We start from the raw sequence: 14678 nt of genomic DNA, 5'->3' as shown, positions 1-14678 counted from the left end.
TATTTTTTATTTTTATGATAGTTAATCTTAATTTAGTATCATTAATTTAGATCCTTTGAAAAATCAAAATGAACGAGAAAAATATTGATGGAAAAAAAAAGGATTTTTTTTTTTTTGTGGATATTAAGAGTCCTCTCACTACTAGCCAGCAGACATTATCATCTAGCTGGGTCTCGCCGGTATTAACGACAGGAAAAAACAACCAAATGCAAACAGCAAGTAGGCTATTTTATATCATGAACTAGTGGGACAAGCTTGTTGACACTCCTTAGACTAAATTAGAAAAATCTCTATTTTTAAAGTAAGTGGCACTGAGATGCATAAAAGAAAGGCCAAACTTACCACTGCCTCAGCCTTAAACATCAGATGGTCAAGTGTGGATTTGCTCAATTGGCCCATTTGGCCACTCTAGAACCAAAATACACCATTCATTCCAAAACCAACCATCACCCACTCTACAACCAAAATAACCAAATCCAATCCACCAAGTTGCATTAAACTTCTTAATGCTACTCCACCTTCATCTCTTTTTCCCTGGATTTGTGCTGTGAATACTTTGTCAACACAAATTCAAGCTTATAGATCATTTCGGAGGAGATTCCGAGATGACAATTGACAAGCTGTGGAAAATGAATTACTTTGATGGTTGTTATGATCCAACTTTGAGTCATACATGGAGATTAAATTTATAAGATTTCGAGTCCCATGATCATCCACAATACACATAAGTAAAGAAGGAAATATTCTGCAAGACTTTTGAGTGCTGGTCACATCATAACAAAGGAAATAGTCTTGTAGACTAGACCAATGTGCAAGCACCTCAAGCAGTCGCTAGATTTGCTGACTGACTATTTCCAACTTGACTCCCATTTTGCACATCAACCTTTGTTTTTATCAGGATTACATTATTTCCCTGAGACTATTAAAAGAAAGGACTTAACTCTCAAGGACTATATTATTGGCCTAACTTGTACAAAAAAGACATGATCACACTTTTCCAGTGGCATCTTGTCCATCCAGTTACCTGATCACAGCATGACAAATTTATAGGTGGGTCCCTTCAATATTCTTTTTATTTATATCACTTGGACCATGGCATGTGCCTTGCCCTGGCTGAAACATACAAAGCCAAAAGGAGGCTTGATGCGGCCACCAAACTTAACAGGAACAAATCAAAGACCACAGAAAAACAGACCCTCTTTGGAAACTTTAAATACAAGAATTATAAAAGCAATTCGCCACCTGCTCAGGAGTGTGGACTGAGTTTAATGGAAATGAAGTATTTTTCAGATAATAATGGCTGCTATTAGCCGTTGTAGAAGGAAGAAAATATAATAATAATTATAAAAAAAGACATTTTTGATAAATCATCTAGGAATAGTGTGAAACTTTTAATTTAAAAATAATATTTTATTAAACAAACAGTGGAAATAAAGGAATTTACAGCAGAACAGCACTCTTGAATAATAATGAACCCTTTTTTATAATGAAAACTCTCAGGGGCAACCGAGGGCTCCCGACTTTTGAAATATTTATCAGTAACTATCCCAGTGCCTCTGTTCTTACATGTATTTGTTTCCCCTTTATCTTTATCACTCCTCTGCATTGCACTTGCTAAAGACTGATAATTTAAATGCTTAATAAATAAGAGATCTACACAAGAAATTTGATGCCATCTTGTGAGAATTAATAGAAAAAATGAATGCTTTGTCTCTTCTAATATCTTCTAGAAACTTGTTCAACTCATGGTTTTCTCTGAATGGTAGGTTAGAAGCAAAGCTGGCATTTCAGCCCTTCACAGCCCAATAATTAGGTTTACACCCGTCACAACCCAGAACCTCATTCCAAAAAAGATAGCTAGAAGATGTTATCCAGATTTCTTACATCTATATAAATACCCAAGATCTACCTAATGCATAGCCGATGTGAGATTAAACACAGCCAAATGAATTTCCATATACTCTTTCTGTTTATGTCTTAACATTCTCACCAGGCTAAAGGTGTAAATCTATTTAAATCTCATCACAAGTATTGCGATCGGACCTTATTTCAAAAAGGCTAGTCAAAAAATGTTACTTAGGTTCGTCGAGACTGCATAAATCTAATCACAAGTAACACGATCGGCTCGTGATCAGTCTTCATGAATTTGTATTGAAGTATCCCTTAGTCCACATAGGATATGGATAAGATCCACTTTGATACCATTTTATCATAACCTAGGACCTAAATCCAAAAATACTAGTCATAAGGTGTTATTTAGGTTTTTTTTGACCCTGTATAAATATTCAAAATCTATTTAACAAATATGAAATTAAATGCATGCCCGTATAGACGCTCGTAACTCTACTTCTTAAAAGATTATTCGGTAAACCTAACAGCATCCAAAATAATAAAAGTAATTTGTTCGGTTCATCTAGATGTACAATTGCTATTATCAACCACTACAGCAACATAATAACATATAATAATAAGTGAGCAACAGTAGAATGCATTTTAATTTAAAAAATATTAAAATAAGTCAAATAACTGTAAAAAATATATAAATTAAATATTTTATTCTTATTATATTATGGGTCATTCTAGTTAAATAACGCTATCATCATTATTTGAAAGCTTTGCCATGTATGCATATGTATGTTTGTTTACATGTGAAAAAGAGAGAACGGACCGAGGGAAGGCAACAAGAGCAGTTATTTTTGTTTTTATGAAACTTTGCTTTCAAAGGTGGTCCCAAAAGATCCTTGAGATCTCCGGGTTGTGGAAGAAAGAGATAAATTGGACTTCTTTTCAGTGGCGCTGCAACACACGGAATATGGAAAAAGCTGGTGACGTTGACTCGCGTACCGGAGGAGAGAAAAAAAAAGAGAGAGAGAGAACAGCTAAAAAGATCCCAATAACCAAGCCCATCAGAGGAAGCCGAGGGATGATCGTCGCCGTCCGGTAGGGATCGAACGGCTGAGGGTGTGCACTCGGGCCCGCCGGACGAGCGGCGGTCGCGCATGCGCGCTGGGGCCCGCCCAACGGCCCTTTTTTAGGAGGGGGAGGAGGGCCGTGATCACGTGACGTGCTTCTTTTGTCGTTCTCCTCTCGCTCTCCGGTGGTGGTGGGGCCCGCCGCCGGGGGGCGAGGGACCTCAGGCTCTGGGTTTGTGTCCGGTCGGAGAGGCTTGGGCTCGGCCTACTACTACGTAAGGATAAGGTATATATACTGAGGAAATCAATTTCTAGAGGGGGAAAGAAAAAAAGAAAGAGAAAGCTACCATAGTGAGGTGGTTGTGTACAAAATCTAAATAATGTGACTGTTTTGAAGGGCCTCTAGTATGTATATCATACTTATAGAAATCTAATTTTAAACATGATGTGGTAGTTGTTTAGTTATAACAACCTACTTAGTTTAAATTCAAATATCTAAGGTTGTGCAAGCGATGCAATTGTTTTTGTATCATTCTTTTTATTGCTTCCATTGTTCCTCAAGGGTTTCACTGGATTTTAAGTTTGATTGTCTCACAAGGTTATTTTGTAAGGTTGCGTTGTTGTTGTTCTCCGAGACCAGCAAAGGTAAAGATTTTATACCACCAAGGTGGTAGCTCAGTTGGAACGGGACGTTTACTTCCAACCAAGTGGTTCCAGGTTCGAAACGCGCGGGCGTCGATTAAATTTGGGGACCGAATGCTCCACGCCTGGACACGGGGTCTGGAAGTGCTACTGGTCGGCTGATAGCCTGGGTGGTGCCAGGTGTGACGTACTCACACGGAGGGTCGGGTCGGGTAACCAAGCCGGCTCACGGGTGGAGAGGGTATAAGTAAAATAGGTCGGCGTGCCCAACACACGACCCGGTTTGCCCGCATCGAACATTCTCCTGGCGGGGTGGGGGCCCAGTGGGGGCTGCTACGCGGGGTTGGGCTTGTCCCTTCCTCCCCCCTGCCCCCTTTTTTTTAGCAAAAAAAAAAAAAAAGGTAAAGATTTTATTGTAATCTTTATATTTAGTTTTTTAGAAAAAAAATGTGAGATTGAGGGAATCAAGTTTAAATCAACTTTCTTATGACGGCAATTTCTTGATGAATTAATAGAAAGAGACCTTTTTATTCTGACGCAGCGATTCTCTTGCAACATTTTTCTTTTCTTTTTTTGTTTCTTGGTACTAACACTTCGCTAATTGATTGATAAGCATCTCTAGCTGCCATCATTCCAACAACTTTTCCCTTATCAACTAGAGTATTCAATCATAGTGGGGTTTCATCTAAATCCACATACCTACTGCTCTCACATTTTGAGATTGCTTGTCACTTCCTGAATGTCCTGTTATAACTGATAGAATGCAATCTCTTTTTTATTTTATAGTTCCAATCCTTCCTCAACTTGTATGTGACCCCTTTTCCTTCTTTAACATAAATATAGACAAAAGTGAAGCCCAAGAATAGGTATCACCATAAACTTGTCTTCATTCATTTTCGAGTGACATATGTATATATATATTCTCATGTTGGGTTCATTTATTTTACAATATACTGCTAGAGAAATCCAAGAATCAAGGGGAGTAAAAATCCAGGCAAATCTAGAGGCTTGGTTTGATCCCATGATATGCAAGGATCTTTGCGGCTGTCTTATCTTTGGGTATCTTTCGCTTTCCCTCTTTCCTTTCCTAAATTATTATTGACTACTAGCTTCGTATTTGGTAAAGTGGCAATGATAAGTACGGGCATTATCTAAGTTCACACTAGTTTAAGACTCCCTAGATTTTTGCTAGATTTCTTTCTTTATAAATACTCCCTTGCAGAAAGTTACGTTTTATTTAGAAGTCACAACCGCTGACCCGACCACAGCTCCGCGCACAAGCAGACAAATGGCTTGTCCACCAAAATCCCTCGCAAAACCAAATCTTTAAGGAAAACGTGGCGCCTAGGTATTGGTTGCGCAAGGACCGTGATATTTGCCAAAACATAGCAAATCCAGCCCTCTCAGTCAAATCTACCAATGTGATAGTATGTGTCACTCTAGTGCTTCATCCAAAGACAAACATCCCCATATTAAACTATGCTAATATTTATCCTCCCAAGTCCCAACCAAATCCACTGCCATTATTCTTAGATACGCCCACCCTAACTCCCATACCTACTGTACTAAACCCCCCGACCCAAACCATTAATTAAAACCTCTCCGCACCTCCCCCCACAGCATTAAAACCATGGGCTCTGAGGCAGCGCTGCAGCACACGCCCAAGGTGGGACCACGGCAAGATCTCTGGGGGATCTCGCTGCCTCCTCTTCCTCCAACTCGATCCCCTGCCCCGAATCATCTGCGGCCGAAACGTCGATTCGCATCTCTCGTTCTTCGATCTATCCCAAGTCCCAAAGAAAAAAAGCGCAAAGATATTTAGAGAGAGAAATAATAATACAATAGTAAGAAGGACACAAAGAGAGAGAAGTTGCAGAGACCGGAGTCAGTACTCTTCCACTCAGTAGTAACCAGTGAACAGTAACTCCTGGGTGGAAAATTACGACATGGACCTTATGATGAGCACTAAATAATGGCCGTTTGTTGCCAAATTAGTTTTTTATTGGGTTTATTGAAAGTGAATGTATATCTTTATAACAGCTATGGAGGTAGAAATTGACATTTTATTTTTTATTTCAGCCTTTGAAATTATTATAGTGATTATTTCAGAACTTATCTTTCATGGAGTTTAATGATTATTATAATGACTATTATAAGTCATCGCGATGAAAAAGTACTGAATAATGATGGAAAATAAGAAGACTGTCATGTCCAATCACCTTTTATCAAATAAGATCTTAAATGTTCTACTAAAGTGAAGAAAGTTAATTTAAAAAATTACTTTTAGTTACATAAACAGCTAATAAGATAAGGAATAAATAGTGCTCATTATTATTTGCAAACAAATATATTTGTTATTACACCTGTTATAATTTGGTAACGGGCCTTATTTGAAAGCTTGCCCTCATCACGAGAGCAGGGAGAGTAAGTGCTCCTGTTCAGTGTTTTTTTGGGGGAATAACGATAGCTAAGCTTCTTCGGTGGGCAATACGACGCCTATATATACACACACAGCCATATATTTTCACACCCAATATCAGTGCTCGGTGGAAGATAGAGAGAAAGCAAGCTGGTCGAGACAGAAGAAACAGGGACAATAGGGGAAGAGAGGGGTAGAGAAGAAGAGGAGGAGGATATGTTGGAAGAGGAGAACGGGGTAGACCCAAGGCTGCAGGCCATCTCGGCCGCCATCCGGGTAGTTCCCCACTTTCCCAAGCCAGGTAGCTTCTTTCTTCTTTGCTCTCCTTCGTTTGGATTTGGTTCGGTCTTTGTTCTTTTTGAGACGCTCTCCATTTTCTCTATGCTTTCTGTGTTTTTTTTTTTTTTTGTGGGGGGGTTGTTTGGGGTATGTGGGTTGGGGAGAACAGGGATCATGTTCAACGACATCACCACGTTGCTGCTCCACCCGAAAGTATTCAAAGACGTAGTTGAGATCTTCGTCGACCGCTACCGGGACATGGAAATCTCTGCCGTCGCCGGTACCATGGCCTCTTCCTTTCCTTCTTGCTCTTATTTTTTTTTCTTTTTCTTTTTTCACCCTCTCCCTCCTCCCACCCTTTCTTTAGGATGATTGGATAAAATTTTATGGATGGGAAATACTTTTCGACTTTGTTGAGCGTGCTCCTTCCATGGCCAAGCTGGGATTTTTGTTGGGGTTGAAGGCTTGGGGTTGATATATCCAAGTGTTTGTGAAAAAAAAATCTTGGTTTTTTTTTTTCTGAATATTTATTCTCTTCCTATAGTTGGATCGTGATCTTTGGAATAATTTTGCCGGGCTGGTTGGGTGGAGGTCTGGAATCTTAGTTCACAAGCAAGAACAGATTAATTTGGAAGCTGAGTTGACTCACTGAGTTGGATATGACTCGTCGAAGCTGCAGGGGCTATCGAAGGCTTGCAAGTTTGCAAGTAGTTTGGATGATATGATTGTGCCATGCTCCATCTTTACTAACATGTTTTCTTCATATGGGGCAAGCTGATTGTGGTAGAATGTAGGGCTCATGTGTTGTTTTTGCATAGAAAAATCCAGGGATCAACGACGTGGTTGGTGAATTTCTTAGGGACATATGTTGTTAGTTTAATGGATTTTTAGATACCATTACTACTGAAATTAATGAAATTTCAGAGATAAATAGGGGTGTGGCAAAAAGCATTTGGGCTTGATGGCTTGTCTCTGCTATTTTCTTGGTCTTTCTATGGCAACACCAAAAGGGTCCCTTATGGGGTTCTTGAAGGTTGAGTATTGGAATGAGATATTCTGTTATGGGGATTAACTGAGAATTTCAATACCTTGATTAGCAAAGAATGAGATGGCTGAATGGCTGTTCACTTTGAAGTCATTGCCTTATAAATGTATTTATTATGTCATCCAAAGAGAGCTAGCTATTCTCTTTAAACATTTGAGTTGGAAACTAATCTTGCCAATTCAAGATGAGCATGTGGGAACCGTTTTTCTTTACAGTGTAGTGGTTGCATGCAGCCTATTGATGCTAGCTCTGAATCTAATTCTAGGTTTTACCCGAAAATTGGGCTTGGTAAAGGCATATGACACTCCATACAAAAGCTGAATGCTTGTATTTTTATCACTTGTTCATATGTACTTGTAGGTTGGTATTGTTGTTAAAACCCTCCTGACCTCAGAACTAGGGAAAGGATCATCATGGTGGCATTTGTTTGTATGTATTGGATGCCCATGATTATAGAATATTTGAAATTAAGAGGACCAAATGTGAGGACCTATGCGAGCACGTGTTTAGTTCCACATTGGTTATTCGCCGAAAAGATTTTGAGTACTTATACAGGACTAAGAAATCCAAATAATACCTTCCGACTAGCCATTTTGGGTGAGGTCCTTGGTTGTTATAAATGGTATTAGAGCGAACTCGGCCCATAGTCTGTGGACTAGGGGACACTACAACACGGATTAATAGAGGCTGACCACGGGCCTATTGTGGTGCATGTGATTAGATTTGAATGGATTGAAACTCTTAGCCTGATGAGGACGTTAAAGCTTAAACGGAGAGAGTATGTGAGAACCCGTGCGGGCGTGCGTTTACTTCCGCATTGGTTATTCGCTGAGGAGATCTTGAGTACTATTACAGGACTAAGAAATCCAAATCATACTTTCCGGCTAGCCATATTGGGTGAGGTCTTGGGTTGTTATACCTAATGCAAGGATATCCTCTATCTCCTTGTCTTTTACCCTGGTTATGGTCAACTAGGTTTTCTAGCAGATTTTCCAATGTTTTTTGAAAGGTGAGATTGATTTTTACTAAGAATCTTTTTGTTCTTTTTGGGGTATGGATGGGTCTAAATGAACCGAGCAAGAACTCGCGGTGGATATATGGGTATGGGTTAGCCATATCTTGATTAAGTACCTTAATTTCTTAATGACTATGAGCATAGGACCTGTTTGGTATCTCTTTTGTTTTCTATTTTTGTTTCAAACTTCAACAAGAAAAACGAACTACATTGACCATGTATGATGAAACCTTTTTTTAAAAAAATTGTTTAGAAAATCCTGAAATTTTTGGTAGCAATGAGTAAAGATTTATTGCTTTCAAAAAAATGTGAAAATAGAAACAGGGAATAGAAGTAATTTTGCGGAAATGCTATATTCACCAATCTCCATGTGAATGTGTGATAGGTCACTAATTTGTTGAGAAACAAAAGCAGAAAGATAACAATGTTACAGAACAGGCCCTTAATGAAAGGGCTTGTGGGTGGAAGGGTATCCAATATCCATTGCTATGTTGTTAGTGGATTTGGCTCTTATATGGATTTGGTGAAGGGTTTCTTGGATCTACATAGGTTGTGTCTTATGGGGGTTGGCGTTTCTAATCATTCCAGTATGTGCTCTTTCTAGTCATGGAGCATAGGGATGCTTGAATTGTCTCTATCAAGTCCTTTTTTTTCTGGATATTTTAACAGCTACCATTATTTACTATGGAAAAGTCTTTTGGCTTTAATGTTTCTCTCTTTTTCCATAATATATTACAGTGTGTATTTATAGTTTATCAGTTGATATCATTTTCCTTCTCTCTTTCATGACTTGTTCAAAGTAGAATTATGTTTAAGTGCATTGCATGAGTTGAATTTTCAGTAACAAATTTTGATCCTATTATTTATATGGTGATTGCTAATGCAAAAGTTATTATAAGCTACTTAATCAAATGTCGCTCTTACAATAGGAATTGAAGCTAGAGGATTCATATTTGGCCCCTCAATTGCGTTAGCTATTGGTGCAAAGTTTATACCATTGCGTAAACCTAAGAAATTGCCAGGTATTCATCATCCCTTTTCTTATATACCATATTTGATTTGACTTGAATATTGTTGTTTATTAAAATTAAGAGTTTGTGGTCTTTCTTGTGAGTGTAGTTCATAAGAATATGGAGCCTATTTTATTATTATATTGCTTAAAAGCATCGTGTTAGTTTTAGCTTATATCACATATAATTAAGATAAGTTATGTTAAGTAATTTATTTCACATGAATGGCAACTGTCTTACTAAGCATTTGGAAGCATGCCATTTTACTTGTATAAAAATTTTCGCAAGAATATTCATTTAGAGTGCTTTATCTTGATCATTTTATCCTACAATAAATTTTTTTAAAATCACTTCCTCCGCACTTAATCTTCACCATATTCTGGTAAATTTTCAGTATGCAAGCTTATAAATTAAGGACAGCTGCTGTAGCATACACGTTAAATTCTGAGAGGCATTTAAACGATAGGAATGCAATTGTAAAACTGTGTACCTACAAATTAGATGGTAGGTGGAAGCAAGAAACTTAAGATTAAAACTTTTATCACAAGTCCATTCGAAGCATGCTTACTATATAAGTAATGACTGCTTCAAACACTAGTTTAAATGGAAATAAAAAGACGATGTAATAAAACTTTCAGTGAAAACATACTGAAAGCTTAATATGGCTGAGTAAAATGGGCATCAATTGTTTCCGTCTCTCCTTTTTTGAGCTGCCTGAGTTGCAATCAAGTTTCTCTTCAGCATCTACCCCAGTTTCCTTTCGCTAAGAGCTAACTTTCTAAGTTCCAGATGTCTTGATAGTGGGCTTCATTCTCTTTCCTTCTTTATATCTCTGCTTCCTCTTGTTTGTTCTATGACCATATTTTCTTGAGTCTACTGTACTGATGCCCTGTTTGCTTGAAGGGCGACAAGTCTTTATTATCACTTTCCTATGGTAAATGCGAGGAAAAAGTACCGAAATACTGATAAATTATCTGTCTACCAGAAACAATCCTAATAAATCCTTTGTTTTTTTTTTCATTCCATTGAGGTGCAAGATATGAATGTGCTAAGTACTCAATTACTTTAGTTTCAGCAAACTTCTAATGAAGTTCCTTTTTTTTTTTTATAATGGTAGGGAGTGTGTCAAGGCACACACATATGTATATTTGAATATATGCACTTCAGTTGTTTGGTAGTTCTAACTATTCACAAGGGCATACAGGTGAAGTTTTCTCAGAAGCTTATGAGCTTGAATATGGTACTGACTGCCTGGAAATGCATGTTGGAGCTGTTCATCCAGGGGAGCGGGTATTGGTTATTGATGACCTAGTTGCCACTGGTGGGACGCTTTGTGCAGCAATACGACTTTTAGGTATGCTTGTGAAAGTCCATCTATGGGATAGGACATATTTGTGTGGAAAGCAAGTTGCTGAACCACTTCCACCAGCTAGTTCTGCAAAGGATTCTTTTATATCAGAATGTCTTATATATATATATATATAAGATAATATAGTTTAATTATTATGCTGTGATCAAGTAGCTATATCTGCAAGTTGCATGCTAAAGTTATTGCAGAATTTTTAATTTAAATGATTCTTGGTCTTGAGATATTCTTGACATGATTTAATTTATATGCTAAAGTAGCTTTATAATTCCTTGTTCAGAATGTCTTATCAATATTTTACATGCCGTTCTAATGAAGTTCGCCCTTTCTTCAATATAAACATGTAGATAACAAATTGCTAAACTCATGGTGAGCAAAATCTACCACATGAGAAATTGTGATAAGTGGTGAACTGATGCTAGTATTAGCATATGGTTGAAATCCGATGTGCAAGTCAAACACAATGATAATGGCCTAAATATATGATGAAGTGTTTTCACATAGATATTCTGTAAACTAAAAATCCTAATTGTCAACTTTAGGTGTTTTCTAGTAATTATGTTGAAAAATCAGATTTGTAAAGAAGTTAAATGGAACCATGATAACACAGGAACCTAGCAACTAGGATTGGCAATGGGTCGAGTCAAGTCGAGAATGGATACCAACATGCAAAACCTTGAGCTCTACCGGATTTGACCCAACATCTGATCAAGATCTTAACCCATACCTACCCATGGGTTTCAGATCACCAATTTGACCCTAATCTAATCTATTTGCAAGACGCAATCCCTAATAAACCTAAGCTAGCCTATTTATAGTTCTAACCAGCTAATTTTCAAAATGATTTAAACTACCACTATCAAGAAGAAGACCAATCACCCAAAAAATTCTTATCCAAGGTTACGAGTCTACCCAACCTAATTTTTTCAACCCAAATAGAACTCTACCTCATGAATTGGATCGGTTCAAAGCTTTGCCCCATATCTGACCAATTTAAATTTCGAATTAGGAAGTCTAGCCCATAGTTGATCTTAACTAATAAAACCCTTGATCCAAACCCAATCCAAATAGGTAGGATCGGGTTCGAATCATGGGTTCGAACCAAAGGTTATGTGCTCGAATCATGGGTGAGTCAGGTGCATCCCAAATACTGAGACCTAGGTAATTATAGTGTAATGGGCCTCCCTCCCTCTCTCCAAAACATACTATCAGGACTATGAAATATATTTTAACAATTATAACACTAGAGAGAGCAGAGTTCTGCTATATTGTTCCCATGCAAGCACAAATTTAATTTGGGACCCCAGGATTCTGCGGTAATGGGCATGGAACATCTAGTGGTCAACCATTCAAAATCCCGTGCCCAGATGTTCCTATGTGGTCTCTCCTGTTAGAGCTAATAATTTTGTGACATCATAATGATCAACAGGTATAAAATGATAAGCAAAATTGATAATACAATAAATGTGACAATGGCTAAGATGTCCACCCTCATTGTTAGGTATAACATAAGTTTTACGTCAGGTATTAATTGGAAGGTTGGAAGTAAAAAAGAAACATCACCATTGCATTGCTGATGCTGAAGTTCAAGAAAGTAGAATCTTCAAAAAAGACGCTGCAGTGTACATATATAATTGTAAGGACATTTGTAATGTACCTAAGGTGTTTGGATTGTCGAAAATTTAATGATGTTAACTATTTAGAAGTTAGATCTGTTTTCTTTTCTTGTATAGAACCTGTGCATATGCAATGAGCTATAAACAAGGTGTACCCCTCATCCAAACACCCGTAACACCGCAAATCCTGGTGAAGGTGGGATTTGGACCCAGGTCTTTTGTGCAACCACCAAGAGACTTACCAGCTTGGTAAACTGGCAACACTAAATCGGTTAATGGCAGTGCACAAGCTTCAAGTAATTTTTTCTTTCTGAACATACTTTATTTGTTTATGTGAAAAATATTGCATTCGCCTCTTGGTTTACAGTTATATATGGTTGTACATTTGGCTGCTGGTCAACTGCTTGCTCACTGCCCTCTTGGTTTATTCTGATTGTCATATTCATCCACTTCCAATGCTGTGCATTTCTAGAACGTGCTGGAGCTGAAGTGGTCGAATGTGCATGTGTTGTTGGGTTACCTAAATTTAAGGTATCTATTTTTTGTGTTTCCAAAATGATTACTCAACTACTCATCTTATAAATGACCTTTATTGTTCATTCCATTTCTGGTTTTACTGTTCTAGTTTAAAAAAATGCCAGCTAAACACATACAGTTGCATTAGTATCAATGGCTAAATTATTGTTTCCATAGTTCTGATGAAAGATAAATATCAAATATTAAAACTGTCTTAGGAGCTAGTTTATGGAGATTTTTTTTCTTGTTTTTTATACAAACTCATATTCTTCCAAAACAAATGTTTATTTACAAGCTACTTGTGTCTGCCATTAATGTTTGTTTGTTTGCTCGGTACAACAGAGGGGATGAGCATCATATATTAAGCAAGTGTGCGATTGCAAAAGTGACAATTCTGTACAATGCCAAAGCATTGCCACTCAGACACAATAATATGATATATTCCATTTTCTCAAGATCTGCAGTAGCATGCTTGGAAATCTATCTTTTGAAATCTTGTTGTGGTCTGGATGCTATTTACAGTAATAGGTATGGCACTTTGTGTATATGTTGGCAAATAAGGATTTAGATAGTTTTGACATACATGGATGAGATAAAACTTGTTGGTCGACAATGCAAGATACAAACTGAAATTTACACAAAATTCTATAGGAAGCATTGATCGGCTTGTTGAAGTAATGAAGGAAGAGTGGGTTACTGAAGTCCCCTGATTTATTTTCATTTTACTCTAGCCTAGCTCCTCGTATCCGCATCAGATGCCACTTTGCTTTTCCCCTTCTTTACCATTGAATTTTATATGAATTCTTTCCTTTTATTTGGGAGCAATTGATGCTTTGGGTATCCATGTTTGTTTACTAAGATTCCTTTGCAGTGTAGTTATCTATGCGTTTTCTCTTTCCTGCTCTATTAAGCTACTTGTTCCTTTCTCCATAAGCTCATTCCTTGATATCTTTCTTCAATTATATGCTTGTAAGGCATTTAAACGTTTTCACAGCTGGTAGAATCTAATGTTGTAAATTATATGATATTTTTAGCATAGTGCTGATATATTCTTGATTGTGTTTCCTGGCCCTTATAATTAATAAATTGCAATTACTCAGGTTGCTTGAGATTCATTTTTCCTAGACCATCCTCTTGTTGGAATGATTCATAGCATTCTGTATCCTAACTCGAAGTTGCGTATATTGGAATCATGGAACATTCTTAACATGATCTTTTTGAGTGGTTTCCTGATGATTGCTCTGTATTTAACAGGGCCGATGCAGACTGAATGGAAAGCCTGTTTATATACTCGTAGAGTGCCGTCGCTAAAACTTCATAATCAGGTTTGCATCATCATATTATTGCGCTTGAAGACCAGTGCAAAATAAGATTGCATGCTTGCGATCTTAGTTCGGGATTTATTTCTTAATTCTTTGTTGCAGGCTTAACTCAAATATCTCGATTGTTTTATCTCATAGAAGCATAGACGAATTCTGCATGCTTATAATCTGGTTGTTTCTACCTTGTTTGCCAGGTAAACTTGCGTCGGTATTCTCTGCTCTGAGAAGTTTGCAAGCCGATGTAGCAACGAAATCTTCGAGTCATTGCTGAGGCTAGCAGCTGTAGCATTTTATCCATTACGATAGACAGGAAAAAAAAAAAAAAAAAATAGCTTCTTAGGATCCTGTGAGAGCACTGCAGTTCCGTAGACAAATCCGCATGTCTTCTATATAATTTTCGCCGTTCTTCTCCATGGTCTTAAGTTTCATGTTGCCAAAATGGATTTACGTGCACCCTCTGCACTTGAATAAATGTCCACGTTTAAATTTTAGAAATTCCCATTATTGAGGCTCTAGTTGGGGACCCCAGTGATGCA

At 37.6% G+C, this 14678-nt stretch overlaps 1 protein-coding gene across 2 annotated transcripts; it reads left to right on the top strand.

Moving 5' to 3' along the window:
- The first annotated feature begins 5932 nt into the window (after positions 1-5932).
- LOC103704319 (adenine phosphoribosyltransferase 2) lies at positions 5933-14678 on the top strand. 2 transcript variants are annotated; one of them, XM_008787551.5, is made up of 7 exons: positions 5933-6274; positions 6422-6532; positions 9242-9334; positions 10527-10676; positions 12777-12835; positions 14075-14145; positions 14337-14678. In XM_008787551.5, the coding sequence occupies exons 1-6, from the start codon at positions 6190-6192 to the stop codon at positions 14129-14131; spliced, it is 555 nt and encodes a 184-aa protein (XP_008785773.1). In that variant the 5' UTR covers positions 5933-6189; the 3' UTR covers positions 14132-14145; positions 14337-14678. The 2 variants fall into 2 exon arrangements, with proteins under 2 accessions (XP_008785773.1, XP_026659339.1); XM_026803538.4 differs by lacking the exon at positions 12777-12835 and having other exon boundaries at positions 14337-14555.

This window comes from Phoenix dactylifera, chromosome 2 (genome assembly GCF_051530095.1).
Source record: "Phoenix dactylifera cultivar Ajwa chromosome 2, Ajwa_hap1_PhDact_Kaust_v1.1, whole genome shotgun sequence".
In the NCBI taxonomy this organism is placed as follows: domain Eukaryota; kingdom Viridiplantae; phylum Streptophyta; class Magnoliopsida; order Arecales; family Arecaceae; genus Phoenix; species Phoenix dactylifera.
This window is presented reverse-complemented; position numbering and strand designations above follow the sequence as displayed.